General features: G+C 49.4%; 1 protein-coding gene across 8 annotated transcripts in view; it reads left to right on the forward strand.

Moving 5' to 3' along the window:
• The window catches only part of LOC135245621 (CUGBP Elav-like family member 2), a 67076-nt gene that overhangs the window by 14153 nt on the left and 36619 nt on the right, over positions 1-16304 (forward strand). The window contains exon 1 of one of the 8 annotated variants that reach the window (XM_064318780.1): positions 9029-9078. The exons of 5 other annotated variants lie outside the window; for them this stretch is intronic. In XM_064318780.1, coding sequence (XP_064174850.1) covers positions 9044-9078 — 35 coding nt within the window. In that variant the 5' untranslated portion in view covers positions 9029-9043. Of the gene's footprint in view, positions 1-9028; positions 9079-10419; positions 10686-11676; positions 11918-16304 lie in introns of those variants that run through there. 2 more of the 8 variants (XM_064318778.1, XM_064318783.1) reach the window with 2 other exon arrangements.

Consider the following 16304-nt stretch of genomic DNA (forward strand, 5'->3'; position numbering starts at 1 on the left):
CTCATTTACACAGCTGGCCACTCCACTGAAGCAGCTCGGACTCGGAGTACCTTATTTAAGGCCCCCCGCGAACGCAGCGCGTCCTCACAGCGTCGCCGCGGCGTAGCGCCAACGCTAGCCCATCGACGGGGACGTCCCAGCGACGTTGCCGAGGACATTTCGCGTTGGTTCGATGGCGTGGAGGGGGCCGCCGTCTCGCCGAGACAAAACCGGGGACAAATTAGAATTAATTTGCCGCGGATCTGCTCGTAACATCCGTCTCCCGAACGCTTCCCAGATGGCGGATATTGAATTAAATGAGTTTTTCAAAAAAAAAAAAAAAACCTGTGCAGGCCTATTTGGCCAACTATGCAACGAGCGGAAGAGTTGAGGAAGATAAAAAATACAAAATAAGAGCGCTTATTTTTAGACGTGCTGTATTCTCATATAAATAACCCAACAGCCGCGTGAGAATGGGTGGGACTCACACAGTTGCAGGGTGTCATGGAGAGCGGAGGTTCTTACGATGCGATGCATTTGTGACACGACATTAGCGTTTTTGTGTCAAATGTACGTCGGGGCCTGCGATCCAGGTCCCAGAGAGCCACGAGCCCTGCTGGGTTTTGTTCACACCTGACAACCGGCGTCCAGTTCAGACCCAGGTAGTCGGATGAAGCGAGCTGACCAATCGGAGTGGTTGATTGCGCTGTTAAGTGTAGAACAATGACGAAAAACCAGGACCGGGGTTGCCCCCCTGTCCTAACGCCTGTCTGTCTGTGCCTGTCCGTCTCTCCGTCTGTGAGAGATCGTCTGCAGCGTTGTTGTAATGCAGAGACGGAGAACCGACTAATCAAGGTTGCGTACACGTGTTGGCGTTTGTGTGTCTGTTCTTCGTGTGATAACCGCCCGTGCAGTCAATGGGGGCCACAGTTGCAGTGCGGTCATGAGGCGGCTGGCTCTGTGGGGCGACATGTGCAGAGCGTCAGACTTACATTTCGTATTAATGAAATGCGTCCAGTGGCCCATGTTCCAGTCTCCCGCTCTCAACTTCTAGCGACCAGTGCACGTGACTTCTTTCTGGCTCACACAGATGAATGTCCGTCATGCCCCAGGTTCGAGTAATGCTTCTGAAAACAGGAGCGGTAGGTGACCCGCTTAGGCCCAAACCAGTCTTCTGGGTGTTGTGACCACGCCGTACAACGTGAACTTCGCTCAGTGCGGGAGCTCGGATGATAAACCTTAACAGAATGACCTGTTTAAATGGCTCTCGTCTTTGTTTGTAAAATAACCAGTTTTGCCGACTGCTAGGCACCGTGAATAAATTTGACAATTTAAATTATCTCTGCAATCTCTGTAATGAAGCTGTTTTGCGCCGACCCAATTTAGTTTCTGTCCACATTTAATATTCATAAATCATCATAAACGTGATGAATTTTTAAAAACCGTCTCCCAGAGATGTTGGAAGGACTGCATGTGGGATTGAAAGTGGGCATTAAAAATGTACAGGCTCCTTGTACAACAAAGGAAACCGATTTAGAGAATAGCTGAGCTGTTTTTGAGGTCTGAGTGGAAGACCCCAAGCAAAGACTCAATCCCTTTTTTAAACTTATTTGTATGCTGATTTATGTTGCTATACACTGTGGTCAACTGTGTCTCTGGTCTGTGGTCGGCTATGATTGTGCTCTGTGATTGGCTGGGGTTGTGCCTTGTGATTGGCTGGGGTTGCACTCTGTGATTGGCTGGGGTTGCGCTCTGCGATTGGCTGGTGCTGTGCTCTGCGATTGGCTGGGGTTGCGCCCTGTGATTGGCTGGGGTTGCGCTCTGCGATTGGCTGGGGTTGCGCTCTGCGATTGGCTGCGGTTGTGCGCTTGTGGCTGTGCTTGTGATTGGCTTTGGATTGCATTCTTGTACTGAGGCCACACCCTGCAGTCGGTCGCTGTGGTCATGCATTGCGATCGTGCTGGAACATCCAGCTGCCCGCTTGCCAAGGGGTGGAGTGGGCTTGCTGCAGACACCGCGTCAATCCATGCCTACCTCCTTCTGCCATACTGTAAACCACCTATTAGACGCAGAGTCTCTGACGAGGGCCCGTCTCTTCTAAATGTCCCGGGCTGCTAATAGATACTTTACGGTATTATTAGAAACCTGGTCATGAATGTGGTAATCAGGTGCCCTCTTTCCCCTGCGACAGAGCTGCGAGTCTGACAGGGAGGAAAGAAGCCCCGCCCACTCCACTCCCCCCCAGGAAGAGGGGCGGAGCCCAATCAAGTCTTTTAGCTGACAGGAGCGGGTAGATGGCTCCACGCATCCGCGAGATGCACCCGCCGAAGGGGGGGGGTTTATTTCAGATCTTCATCGCCACGGAGATGGGGTGAGGGGGCGGAGGGGAGTGTGACGAAGGGAGGGAGAAAGAGGCAGACAGAGGTATAGAGCAAGAGAAGGGCAGATACAGAGGGATGAATAAAGAGAGAGGTGTTGATGCTGGAGAGCTGGGGCTTTGTGTAGAGCGTCTGCCAAAAACCAAGCCCCGCCCCCTACCCCTCCCCCTACCCCAACCCCCAAACCCCCGATCGTGCGATACCGCGGCTTCCTGGACTAAGGGAGGAAGTTTTTTTTTCTTCCTGTGGCGGCTTGTTTGCTGAAGCGAGGGCTCCCATTGGTCGGGGCCCCAGATCCCCCCGGTTTTTCGGGCGCCCGCCGGCGGCAAACGCTGACGAGGCGAGAGTCGCCCGCGGGGCTCCCGGCTTAACCCCCCCTTTGAGCCCGCCGGGCCGCCGGCTCCATGACATCAGCGCGCCGGGGATGCACCCGGTCAGCAGAGCGGCCCCGCCCACATCCAGGGAGGGAGGGAGAAACTGCTGATCCAATACGTGGCTGACGTTTTCGGATCAAGGAATCGCGGGAGGCAAGACGGCGCTTCGAATGGGGGGGGGGGGAGGGGAGTAAACCGTTTCTCTAAAAAAAAGCTTTTTTTCCCTCTCCATAGCCGGTCAGTAAATTTTTTTTTAAAAAGCTAATGGTGCCTCTTTAACGAGGGCGAAGGGGGCGTACTCCATACTCGGCGGGAAAATGGCCTACGCCCCCGTGCAACCGATTCTGGGCGCTCCGATTGGCCGATCTCGTAACTCTAACAAGCGAACGAATAGCATGTCCGCCTTTTGATTGGTCGGGAAACCAGATGCGTTTAGCGGCTTCTGTTTCGGTTGTGGCCAGGCGCTCGCTACGAGTGTGTGTGCGCGTACGTGCGTGCGTGTGAGTGTGTGTGAGTGTATGTGAAAGTGCATGTGCGTCACTTGCTGCATGCTTGATCCATTGGGCATCTGAAAAATTAAAAATCTAGAATCAGACGGTTTGCCCTCCATTCATATTTCGACTTTATTCAGAGGGGGAAGACAGAGAGGGTAACGGACAGAGGAGGGGGTGCAGCGCAGGAACTGCCCTACGCCTTTAGCCATAGTTTGCAACACTCTCACGGATCAGTAAGTTCAGCTGGTTGTTTCCCTTCTGACTCATAAATGGAAATTTTTTTTGCTGTAATTACAGTGTTCAGTTGTGATTGATGAATGTCTGAACGTTGCTGAGTGTTGGTGGGTTCACGCGCTTGAAAATACACGCTCAGCGCATTCATTCAAGGTGAACGATATTTTCCATCTTCCTTTTTGCCTTTCTGAAGAGAGGAACTGCCTCTGGTATCAGCAGAACTGGATTAGCTTTTATTACTGTCTGTTATACAATTTCAAATGCCCACCCCCCCACCAAAGAGTGGGAAATGAGGGTAACTGGCCCTATCTGAGAGACTGAGCGCGCTCGATTAGGGGCGCGACTATTGGCTGCCGTAGCGGCTGGGCGGAGTTTTGACTGGGCCCTCCTGGCGGGAGGCTGGCGACCCTGCCCGCTCTGGCGCCGCGGTGACGAGCGGCGATGCCACGCCCTCCCCCGAGGGAACCCGGGCATCCGTCGGTGAGCGAGCGTGCCCACGGAGACCGCCCTGTCTGACGGCAGGGCCAGCCAACAGCGCTGAAGGTGGGATGGACTTCCTGTTCACACGGCCAATCAGCACCCGATTAATCGGTTGAATAAGATCCTGGCTCACAGGGAGCCTTGGCTGTGTGTTGCAGCTCGGAGTTCTGCGACTACTTGACAAGGGCAGACCAGGCCTTGGAAAAATAAATAAATAAATAAAGCCGGGTTCATCGCCCTTGGGATGAGCAAGGGCATCACACGAGATTTGCATCGTGAGCCACAACTAGCCTTCAAAAGGTTCGAGGCAAATTAAACCCCCCTCTCCAGTACTCAAAACGGAGCCTGTCGCTGAAGATCTTAATGTCGGCGAAATAAACCCGTCCAAGGCCATTGGCCGGCATTTTCATGTTTGAACGATTCCCCTATATTTTCCCCTCATAAATTATTTAAAGACAAATTGTGTTGCATCTTTGATCTAATATGTGGGGCTCTGCTGATTAAAACAAGGGTAGCCTCGTCATAAATTATTCATTGCCAATGCTAATTTAAGCGGCACCCTGTTATTGGAGGAAGCCCATGGTCCAAACCCTTGGTGGTAGATATCTTCGAAGTGAATATGGTCATGTTTAATAGCCGACCCCACAGCCACGTTCCTGAGTGTGTAATATTCTGGGAACCTGTATACATAATTGCTGAGATATTACAGACTGCATATATTGTTCTCCCTTCTAATCTTGCTTCGAATTGCATAATGAATGACCAATTAAAATCCGTAGGAGCTTCCTCCGCCCGCGCGGTTCTCCTTAACGGCTCCCCGAAGCCGTCCGCTCGGAGTCTGCCGTGACATTTATGCGTGAGGCGAGCTGTGGACGCGGGCAGAGCAACTGCCGCCGGGTGCCGACCGCGCTGTTACTGAAAGGCCAAGCGTTAAACGTGCGGAAGTTCAGGGTTAACCGCACGCGCGCGCACGGATAAACGGACATCTTTCTTACGTCGCCTCTCAGCGGCGGTGCCTCGAGTCAGAGAACGCCCGGGAACAAACTGGCGTTCGCACAGATCTGACGCTCGCGTCGTATCCCCGGACCGTCGCGTCTTGTAAACGGTAAAATGGTAAATGGAACTGCATTTATATAGCGCTTTTATCCAAAGCGCTTTACATTTGATGCCTCTCATTCACCCATTCACATGCGCACACACACACCAACGGTGAAAGGCTGCCATGCAGGGTACCAATCAGCTCGTTGGGGGATAGGTGTCTAACCCCCTAGAATTAGGGGGTTAGGTGTCTTCCTTAGGGACACTTCGACGCGGCCAGGGCGGGGGATCGAACCGGCAACCCTCCGACTGCCAGACAACCGCTCTTACCTCGCCCTCTTGTAATGGGAACGACGTGCGATTCGTTTTTTTTTGTTTTTTTGATCGCGGCCCAGGTCGGGCTCGGCGCGGGCAGCTTTAATAATTCTCTCCACGGCCGCCTTGCCGTCGGTGTTTCCGCTCCGCCGGAGTGAAGGGAAGCTTAACCGCTAACGGCGGCTCCTCCGGCGGGCGAGTCCGGAGCGACGCGCGGTAACAGAGGGGCTTTTGGGTCCGTCCGCGCCTGACCCGCGCCGCCGTCGGTCAGCGGGCCGCGCGGAGGGAGCTAAAGGAAACCGCGCGGCGTGACGGCGGGTTCACGCGGCCGGACTGCAAGATGGCCGCAGGTCCCGGCGGCACAGAGCACCGAGCGTTGAGTAAACAGAAGCGAATCACAGAGGTATCCAAAAAAAACTAGTTTTAGTACAGCAGCGTGTGTCGTTATTATTGAATGAACTGCATTTTAAATAAGGTCGACGGCTGGGCTGCCCAACCCTGTTCCTGGAGGCCTACCGTCCTGTAGGTTTTCATTTCAGCCCTAATTTGGCACTCCTGACTCTACTAATTTAGCAGCTCAGTCAGATCTCTAGCTGTTTTTACGAGGTGTGGCTTTGTCAGGATTGGAGTGAAAACCTACAGGACAGTTAGATCCCCAGGAGCAGGGTTGGGCAGGCTTGGCCTATAGCAGTGGTCTCCAACCCGGGTCCTGGAGAGCTACAGGGTCTGCTGGTTTGAATCAATTAGAGCAGTTGATTACACAGTTAACTCAACTCGCCTGGTGTCTTGGGTCTCAACTGGGTGCTGATTTTAAGGTGAAAACAAAAACCAGCAGACCCTGTAGCTCTCCAGGACCAGGGTTGGAGACCACTGGCCTGTAGTCCGTTTTCGTAGGATCAGTTGAAGTTGACGCGAGTTCGTGTTTGTCGCGCAAAACCTTCAGCGGTGCCAGATTCATATTTATTTCATTTTATTATTTATTTTTCTCTCGCCCGTTTCAAATGCCACGCTCGTCGGCCCGGCCGGTTGGGCCTGCTGCTCGCCCCGCCTGACCTTCCGCCGCCCGCCGCGCGGCCGCTATCGAGGGCGGGCGACGCAGTCCACCAAAAATAGGCTAAATAACACATTAAAATGTGACCTTTCTCCAGGGGGGCTGGCGCTGACTGCTGTACCGAAGCTGTGAGCAGGGGGGGGCTGGGGCCCGGTTGGCGGTCGGCACGCGAACGGGACGTTCCCCCCCCCCCCCCCCCCGGGAGTGGCGAATTGGTTCCGGGAGGCGGCGTCGGCGGGCCTTGGGACAGGACGCGGCGGCGGCGAGGTCCGGGCTCGGTCCGTTTTGAGGTCGAACGCCGCCCTTCGAAATAACGGGGGGGTTAGCTCCGGCGCCTGAGTCTACCCCCCCCACCGCGCCAAACAGCTGCCGCGTCTAACTGTGACATCACCCCCATAAATCTGATTAATGGCACGCGTCCCCGCGTCGTCACATCGAGCTCTCGGTCCGCTCGCAAAACGAAGACCGCGCGCCGTCACTTTCAACGCGCTTTTAAAGCGTCCGTTGAGCCGCAAGACGAAGAAGGTGTGCGATTCGCTTTTTGAGAAAAATTGTGAGAATGGGAAAGTAATAATATTTCTTTTTGATCTAATGTAGACCGTTTCCCAGGCGGAGGTGCTAGGCGTCCGACCGACGTGGTGTGCTTTCTGTCCTGTTTGGATATTCGCTTCGAGTTCGATTTCCGATTGGCCGCCCGAGCGGAGCGGGATTGCGGATCACCGGTGCGTGTGTGTGCGTGTGTGCGTGTGTGCGAGCGTGTGCGAGCGTGTGTGCGCGTGTGTGCGCGTGTGTGCGCGTGTGTGCGTGTGTGTGTTTGTGTGCTCTCTCGCCGGTCTGGGAATGTCACTAGGCCCGGGTTCTGGCGGCGCTGATCGTGTAACCCTCCGGTGGCTGCTCTCGCCTTCTCTTCCACGGTCCGTTGCTCCGGAGGAGCCCGTCTGCTAAACGAACGCGGCGTGACGGCGCGCGTGTCGCGTCTTCGAACGGGGAAAAACAGCGCGCGTCTTCGTTTCCGCTGCAAGCTTCCGCAACGAGCCAGCGTTCAGCCTCCAGGCAAAGTTATCATTCGAGCAAAGTACTGATTTGATACCTAAGCGATACATTCATTATTTAGCTTTTCAATCAACATAATATTCCAATATCAATTTTTTGAATGAGATTTCACTGTGACTCCTCAGTACTGGAGGGAGGCCGCGCTGAGCCGTTTTTGCAATTAAAATGGTTCTTAAAACCACTCCCCCCCCCCCCCCAACAGCGCAATAAAGTTAATTGTTCCAGTTTCCTGTGGAACACACGGGTGGCGGCAAACCGAATTGTGCTCGCGAGCTGCGTTCTCCCGCAGACGCCTAATTGAATATGAATATTACTTTGTTTACCCCGTATTAATCGGCGCCGTGGTACGGAGACGCACCGACGGGCGAGTCGTGTAAAAACAAACCCGCGGCCGCGCGCGGCAGCCCTTGCGAGAGAGCGAGGTTCTAATTCCATTCTCCTAGCCGGCGTGCGCTTCTCGCGCCGTTCCATTTGCCGCCGCGTTTATTAAATGAATTATTAATGCGCCTAATTTCGGGGGGGAATGCAATAAAGAAGCGGTTCAGTCTCGAGGCGTGCGGTAGATCATTCGCCGTTTCTCCCGAGCCATGTAACATGCAGTATGTCAACCCGCGTTCAAACGCACGGAATGCACATATTGCTGGTGAGCTTTTGAGCTTTGAGCTTTTAGCTTGTAGCGACCGCTGGCGTCCACAGTGCACGTTATGTAAATCGGCTGACCGTGATCTCCGACCGGCTCAGAGAGAACGCGGATCCCTGCTCTGACGAAGGCGTTGGCCGACAGGACAGAGGTTTTGAAATCCAGGCTCAGGAAGTGAAAGTCCTCCCCCAGTATTTTTGTTCCAGTCACCTGGAGTGTGTCTCATTTGCGCGATTCTTCGGACAGGAAGTAGAACTAATTGGTGAAATCAGCTGGCTGAGTTCACGGGTGGAAGAGAAACACATGGCAGGACTTTTACTTTCTGACCCCTTGGACTTTCCCACCTCTGCCTACAGGCCTCAGAAGTGACAGCACTCCTTCAATGCAGCAATAGTGTGTGAAAGCTCCGCCCACTGCCAAAAAAAAAAAAGTGACGAGGCCTAGGAAGTGGTTTGGAACAATGAGAGTTCCCATAGAGGAAAATGTTTAAAAAATAGTATCTTCTCATAAGCAGACAATTACACAATCTCTTTCTCCAAAAGATGCGTTTCGCATATCAGTTGACTGTAAATAATATTTACAAAAATGTGTCCGCAGTTTTAAGATATCGTTTTTAAAAATTTATATAAAAACAGCTCCAGGCAGCTTGATGACCAAAAAAAGATGTGTTGTGTAGTTTTTCAACGATATCGTATATCTGATAGTGACATTTTAAAAATGTAACTTTTTTACAACAAACTGATATGCAGTACACATCGTTTGGCGGAAGAAGTTATGCCGTTGTTTGCTCATGAGAAGATACGATTCTCCACTGTTTTCCAGCGATGGGAACTCTCATTGTTCCAAACCACTTCCTAGGTCCGGTCACTTTTTTTTTTTTTTGTTTTTTTTTTTGCAGTGGGCGGGGCCTTAACACTCTATAAAAAGGGGGCTTGAGAAAACATTCCTCGCCGTTTCACTGCATGATCATTGGCTGGAAGGGATCCTGTCATCACTAGGCTCTGAATATGATTTTGCGGACATATTGGCAAAAAGACTGGAAGTAGGTAGCGTCCGATCTCGATACTTTACAATCACACTTGTTTATCGGGGGGGGGGGGGGGTCAGTTAGCTTCTGATAAAATGTGTTGTTTTCTGTGCGTGGTAGAGGCAGCTGCCATTCAGAAAGGCCAGAGCAGTGGTTTTTAGGACACGCTGAAAAGGCCTTTGATTGCTTGAATGGGGTCCTCCGCAAGCTGCCTCAGCAGGAATTTGGAGTTTGTTTTAATCAGCAGAGTATAGGGCAGGGCTCCATTGTGCCCGTAAGCCAAGGCCGCAACCTTTTAACATGAGTAAACGAAGTGGCAAGCAGTTTTGTAACGGGACCCAAACAAAACAAAACAAAACAAAACAAAAAAGATAAAGCAGATAACTAAGCTATTAAAGCCTATGCTTGTGTGTGAGATTGAGGCAAACGGGTATATTTGATTTTATTTGGGAATGACGAGAGGTTAACATTTGGCATTATATTTGTAGTGTTATATTTCAGCCATATGTGCACATGTTCATTTTGGGTTCTTCAATAAGTTGTTGTTTCGGTTGTTTGACAGAGCCTTGTGAATTGGACCACGTTAAACTGCTGCACTGAGGGTCTCTGTCTGTACAGAAAGTGCCTCCCAAGTACTGGCTGATATGTTGAAACTGTAAACAGCAGCCCTACTTCTAATACTTTTTCTTCGCTGACCTAGTTACATAGCACTTTACCTCTTAAATAATGATTAAATGGGGAGTGTACTCTTCCCCGCGAGAGCGCTGAAACAGCCCAGCTGCTGGTGAACAGGCACGCCCACCATTGCTTCCAGCAAATTCGCATATCGTTACAGTCCTGTAAAGAAATTATCAAGTCTGTTAAAACACGAGCTAAATCATGACCAGGATCATTAGTGGCTGGAACGATTTACATTGATTGAGGATTACATTTATAGGTCTTCAGACATGAAAACATTAACTTTTTATCAAGCTTAGTTGGAGGTCTATGCATAAACAACTTTTTTTATTTATTTATTTTTTTACAGTAGTTAAGTGGTTTCAGAACAAGAGGCAAATGTGCCAATTGATCTGCATTGATCGTATAAACTATTGATATTGTCATTTTTACCGTGCAGTGGAAATACCTGAGATTTCAATTATAGTTTGCATAGGAATCACAATTCTCATATCCATCTTCACTCACTGCAATTACGTGCAAATTGTGCGCGATATATGCAATTACTTTCCCGTGACGGTGCATAAACTGAAACAATGCGAAGGTGCACAAATGGTTAAGCAGTGGGTGCAGTACATTGGAGCCCCGCCTCTACTCTCAGCAACTGGTGTAATAGCGACAGCTGCATCAACAGTAAGGATTTTGGTGGGAATTTAGGGAAAATGCAAGGGGGTGAAAGGAGAACGTGACAACTGCCGGTCCTTGTCTCTTGTGTCCTCGGGGAGGCCCGCGCACCTGTCCCTTTCAGTCGCGTGGCCAGCACAGGGGAATCAGACACGCGCAGAGACGCGCTCGAGACCACAGCGTCGTGCACGGATTACAAGGAACATGACTTCCTCTTACAATCTGGATTTTCTTCCCGATATGATGGGAGAAAATAATTTGCTTGTTTCCAGTGACATAATGTAAGTAATCTGGCATTTCCGTGCCGAAGAGTTTTCCTTGTAAGCATTGTTGAATGATCTGTATCGAAAGCAGTCGTGTGAAAACATGGGGCTTTGTTGGTTGTTTGGTGAGTGGCTATGGAGCACAGGGGCTTGTCGTTAGCTAGCGCTCTTCGCGGCTGTGCGGTATCGAAGCGCTAACTTGGCCAAATTTGAAGAAAGCGTCGAAGTATATGTAAAATTTAAAAAGCCGAGACGTGAACGAAGCTTCTTGTAAAAGAGCCGCCGAGCCCAGTCTGAAGAAATTTAGACGGACGGGCTAATAATAGCGAAGTAAACATATGCGCGTACCATATGGAGTTTGTGATATTTAACCATTAAGACTTAATGACTTCTGGGTTAGATTCACATATTGCTGGATTATCGCGTTATTTCTTTTAATCACAGCCCCGATTGTTTGCTTGTTCGCGTTTTAGGTAAGTGGGGCAATATATTGTTTCACGCGCGGTAACCGCCTCGTGGTTTAGTGGGGCCAGGGTGAAGGGACTGCCGGCGGGGGTCTGCGATATAGGGCGAAAAGGCAGCTTTTATAACGCTGCGCTTGTTTGGGAAAACATTATCACAGAAAAGTACACAGACAAGGACATGTTTTCTGAGTTGGCGAAAGGTATTGATTTAGCGGTTCCAGTAAGAATTTTAGAGTAGACTTGAAGCTGTGCGTGTACAATGTGTTAACACGCATGTGCAAAAGGGAATGATGATGCATTTGCACTTGCCTAGTTTACACCATGGCAAAAACAACCTAGTTAGTCCAAACATGCCGAAACCGATTAACTTGCTGCAAATTGAGTGTTTCATGCTGCAACCCATTGCATTTTATAGCCAAATCTTTGAAATGTCCAAAAACTACCCATCCCCCACAGTTTTTTTAAAGGCGACATGCTCACGTGATGCGTGTTCAATCCACACGCCTACGTCTATTTATTGACGTTTATCGAGTTAAACATTCCAGGAAGAGTGACGAAGTTGGTATTTGACGCTGATAAAGACGAGTGGAGTCGTTTTGTGGGACCAGCTGGCCCTGTAGATTTTGAGTCTGTCGATGTATGTAACGTTTGGCTACTCGCAGTACGCCGTAGCTGCAGCTGCGTTGACGGACGACGTTTACGTGTGACGAACTTCGTACCAGCCTTGCAAACTCAGCGGTTTTGCTCGAGGGACATTTTTACAGCGGCCAAATTACGTTCACTTTGGTAAAGTTTTAAAAAATAAATTTCGCTTCTTTGTCCAGTTATGCATAGGCTATATATATATATATAAAAACAACCCTGATATGCAATTTATGTATGACAGAGCGGACTACTTCCTGGTTTCAGAAGTGGACAGCGGTGCTATGGGCCAACTTAACCATGCAGCCTACCTTATATTGCACAATATTTCTGTATGTTTCCTATATTAATTGGACTGCAAAACAAATCGACTCCCATGCATTTTTCCTCTTAAACTAACCCAAGGTGATCAGAAATATTCCTCAATATCTGGAGTACGATCCCGCCCGCAATTCTTGCGGCTACGTGTGTTTTATTAGTGGTCTCAGATGTACCCCAGTATTCACTGAACCGTTTGTAGCAGTAGTGCTGGCAGACGCCCTGAAAGCTCTCCAGCTGTTTGTTAGCCATTTTGCTCTCGTGTAACGTGCAGCTCGCAGTGGGTGTAGGGAGACCACTTTGCATGAGGCTTCTATGTGGAACCGGTTCTTCTCGGCGTCAAGAGAAGGCCAGGCGCGATAACGGCATTCCGTGAATTCCGGCAAGTTCAGCGTCCGTTATCCTGATTGGGCCGTTTTTATTTCGCACATCAACGATGTCATAATCACTCTCCCCCCAGCGGAGTTTCCATGGCGTCCATCAGTTCTGGCCTGCTTCACTCTCTCCCCCCCCCCCCTTTCCCCTTTTATGGTTGCGTTTGTATCTGTGGTTGAGCTTCCCAACGCGCATGCTCCGAGGTTGAGTTTTGTAATATTTTAGAGTTATGTGCTTGCTTTGATCTTACACGCGTTGGGCCTTAAGCAAGACATGAACGGCGTGCTCTCACCAGCTCCAATATGTCCCAACAGAATCACGGCACAATATCTCAAAGCCTAGTTTCAGTAATGGACATCTTGAAATTGCGGTGTGCCGAGCTAGTCTTCATTTGTATTTCTGGTTCCATTTACTACATTCTTGCTTGTTTTCCTTTTAAATCACCGAGTAGCAGAGTCTAGAGTAGTTATCGTGCCACATGCAATTTGTGGCCTGGCCTCCGGTGTGTGGATATGCTTCACGGCGTGGCAGTGTATTTCTAACTGCGCCAGCGCCCACGGTGGCCGTCCGGGTTGCCGAGTGTGGCGTGACGGGGTGTAGCGTCGTCCGGGGAAGGAGCGTTTGAGTTGACGGGGGTGGGGGTGGGGGTGGGGGGTGTGGGACCTGACCTCGTGCAAGAGCGGCTCCTGTGGGGCCCGCAGTCTGCTCGCAGTCCGTCTGCGGCAGCTGCGCATGGGGCGCAGTCCGTCTGCGTCGGCTCTGCCGGGGGAGCCCAGAACCATGCAGCCTACCTTATCTTGCACAATATTTCTGCAGATCGCTTCCACAGAAGGTGGGTCCGCCATAGGGCTTGGGTGATATACCACAACGGTAGTTATCGAAACGGTCATGTGGTTTATCGCCTTTCTTCTCCTCTTTTTCTCTTTAATTGTACCTGATGCAGTGGTAAACTGCCATGCTGCAGAGACTGCATGAAATGCTTGTGTTAAAAAAAAAAACAGTCACCACAGTTATCTATTGGGTGACCATTCGACAGCCAATCAGCTGCAAGACCTCCCAGCTTCCATGTGATTGATAAAAACACATCACATGGAAGCTGTACGACCTTGCTGATTGGCTGTCTTATCAACACCGAATAGATAAGTCGGTACATTTCTTCCCCCCCCCGGAAGTATTTCACGCAGCCTCTGAAACGTTGTTCACAACCGCATCAGGTATAATTAAAAAGAATAAGAGGAAAAGAAAGGTAATGCCCCACACTGCGCTGAGGACGATTATTGTTGTGGTATATTGCCCAGCCCTAGCTCATCGTGTGCCTGCCAGGCACCGGCTGGCTCTTGACACGCCGTTCAAACGTTATACCACCCGAGCAGAGAAGTTGCCGGAAAGCCAAGGTCATGTCATTAAGGGGCTATGCAAAAAATGGCACACAACACTAAAAATACCCACCAAAAATATCAGACGCGTTGGGTAGCTTGCTAGCAAGCAAATTCTCGGTTTTTATTGTGGCTTAGCCAGAAATTTACTAGTATATCGTGCTCGAGGTTTGCTAGCTGGGTCACTTCCCCGGCCTTGTGGGTGAACGCAAGGACATAGCAAACGAATGACGAGCCCGCTACTTGTGTGTAGCGGGTAACTAGCTTGGTAGCCAGCTAGCCGTATAATTGGCTGCCAATGGTTAAGTGCTAGGAAGATGCTAACATGGAGCCTGCAGTCAGACCAGATTGCATGCTGGTTAGGTGGAGGCCTCTCACAGACTGCCAAGGCTAGGCTAATTCACGAGTTAACAGGCTTTGTATACATCAGCCCAATTGAAGTTGATGCATTAAGTGAAGGCAGCGGGAGCATGTTTTCCCCTACAGGGATTCAGGTCTGTCTCAGGGACAGCTTGTTTTGTTTGTTGTTCATGAAGGGATTGATTTATATTCCAGTTCACCCAAACTTATTTGAACCAGCGGATTTGCCCCAGCGGCCAGTTGCTTCCAGTAATATTATTTTTCTCATTCTAATTTGGTTAAAGATTAAATCTTGGTCCTGCCATTTTATGTTTTCAGTTGGATAATTGCCTAAGCAGACAGAGCTCCGACAGGTGTGTCCCATTTTTACGCAGTGGTCAGAGCCACTTCTAGGAAAGCGCGTTACATCGTTTGTGTACTCTTGTCCATATTGGTGGTTATTCCTTTCGAACTTCATGGTCCTCGCAGACTCTGGACCCGGTAATGTAAAACCGCTTTTGAGTGTGTCTTATCGTTATAGTATCTTTTTTATTTTTACACCAAAGTTTCTTGTGCGGTTTTGTCTGGTGTCCCATGCTTTTTGTACATTCCAAGGCTTTGCTTTTCATTTCCAAAAAGAAGAGTCAAGGCCTTGAATGTTCAATCTCGAAATTGATTTTTTTTTCTCTTTAGAATTAGAGGAACGTAAGCTTTCTGTAATTAAATGTCATTTAAGGGGACCTCCACTGGGGAAGGAAGCTCAAAATATAGGTGACACTAAATTAAGAGTACGTCCTGTTTGTTTCCCCATTTCAAAATCGGCTGTTTGTTATTCATATTTTAGAAATGTAAAGAGAGGCTGATTCCTACTGTGGTGCAGTGCACTGTGGGATTGCTGGTACACTCTCTGGTTTGAAAAATCTTTAAGTCATCACATTTCGGTGTGCCTTAGGACTTGATTTTTGATGCACTAAGCGGGACGGCAGTGGCGTGTAATGGTTAGGGAACTGGGCCGGTGACTCTGAGGTCATAAGTTCAATCTCCAGGCGTGGCACTGCCGCTGTAGCCACGTTTCCGCCAGGTATTTCACCTGAATAGCTTCTGCAAAAATCCCCTTATATAAGGGATTGTAATGTGAACAGAATGTAAGCTGAGTACGTTGCTTTTGACGGTGTCTGTTAAAGGCCTTAAACTTGGAAGGTATGTGCTAGTGTCCTTTGTTTTGGGTGTTTATTATAAATGGAAACCGGGTGGTTTCTCACGAAAGTAGGATTGCTGAGTTAGCTGGGTAACTGCGCTGAGTAAAACCTGGAACAGCTCTTTTTTAAAAAATCGAAGTCCATGTTCCAGATTTGGGACGGTTCCGGGTTTTACTCAGTGCAGTTACCCAGCTAACTCAGTAACCCTGTTTCATCAAACCGGCCTAAATCTGGCCTAAATCTTCCCTGCACGCATCTTATGGAGCCTTCCTCTATAGCCTACTTTCTTGTATTCATGTCTAAAAGGGAGAATGTGTAAATTTATCATCACTGTACATTACATGCATTTAGCAAATGCTCTTATCCGGAGCATCTTACACAACGAGGAGTCGAGGGCCTTGATGGAAACGGGCCATTCAGCCTATCTAGGCCAGCAGGTTACCTGCAGTCTGTAGGGAGTATACAGCACTGCGTCAGGCTTGGGTTCGAACAACTTTAGCGTCTTTGTTTCCTCTGCCTGACCTGGCAGGTTATTCCCACGCATTTACCATTCTCTTTAAAGAAATGCGCCTAGACATAAAATCAAATTTTCACTTGTGCCCCCATGTTCGGTTGGCTGAACTCTGCCGACAAAAAAAATCAATTGTAGTTACACTTTATTTATACCTTTTAGTGAATGAAAAAATTAAATCAACCCCCCCCTCCACCACACCACCCCATCTCTTTTTGCCAAGCTTAAAGAGATTAGGTTGCCAAGAAACTTTTATATTCTATAACTGATTTGCTGTCTGTTCTACGTCCCATTTGGTTCTGTTGTACAAAGTGAACGTCTCCTTCCTCCTTGGTAGGCTGGATTCCGTTCATATTAGCGAATAGTTTTGGACTGATTGTATCAATGTGTTGTTGGAGAGTCGTCAGTTAATT

This window comes from Anguilla rostrata, chromosome 19 (genome assembly GCF_018555375.3).
Source record: "Anguilla rostrata isolate EN2019 chromosome 19, ASM1855537v3, whole genome shotgun sequence".
Lineage (NCBI taxonomy): Eukaryota > Metazoa > Chordata > Actinopteri > Anguilliformes > Anguillidae > Anguilla > Anguilla rostrata.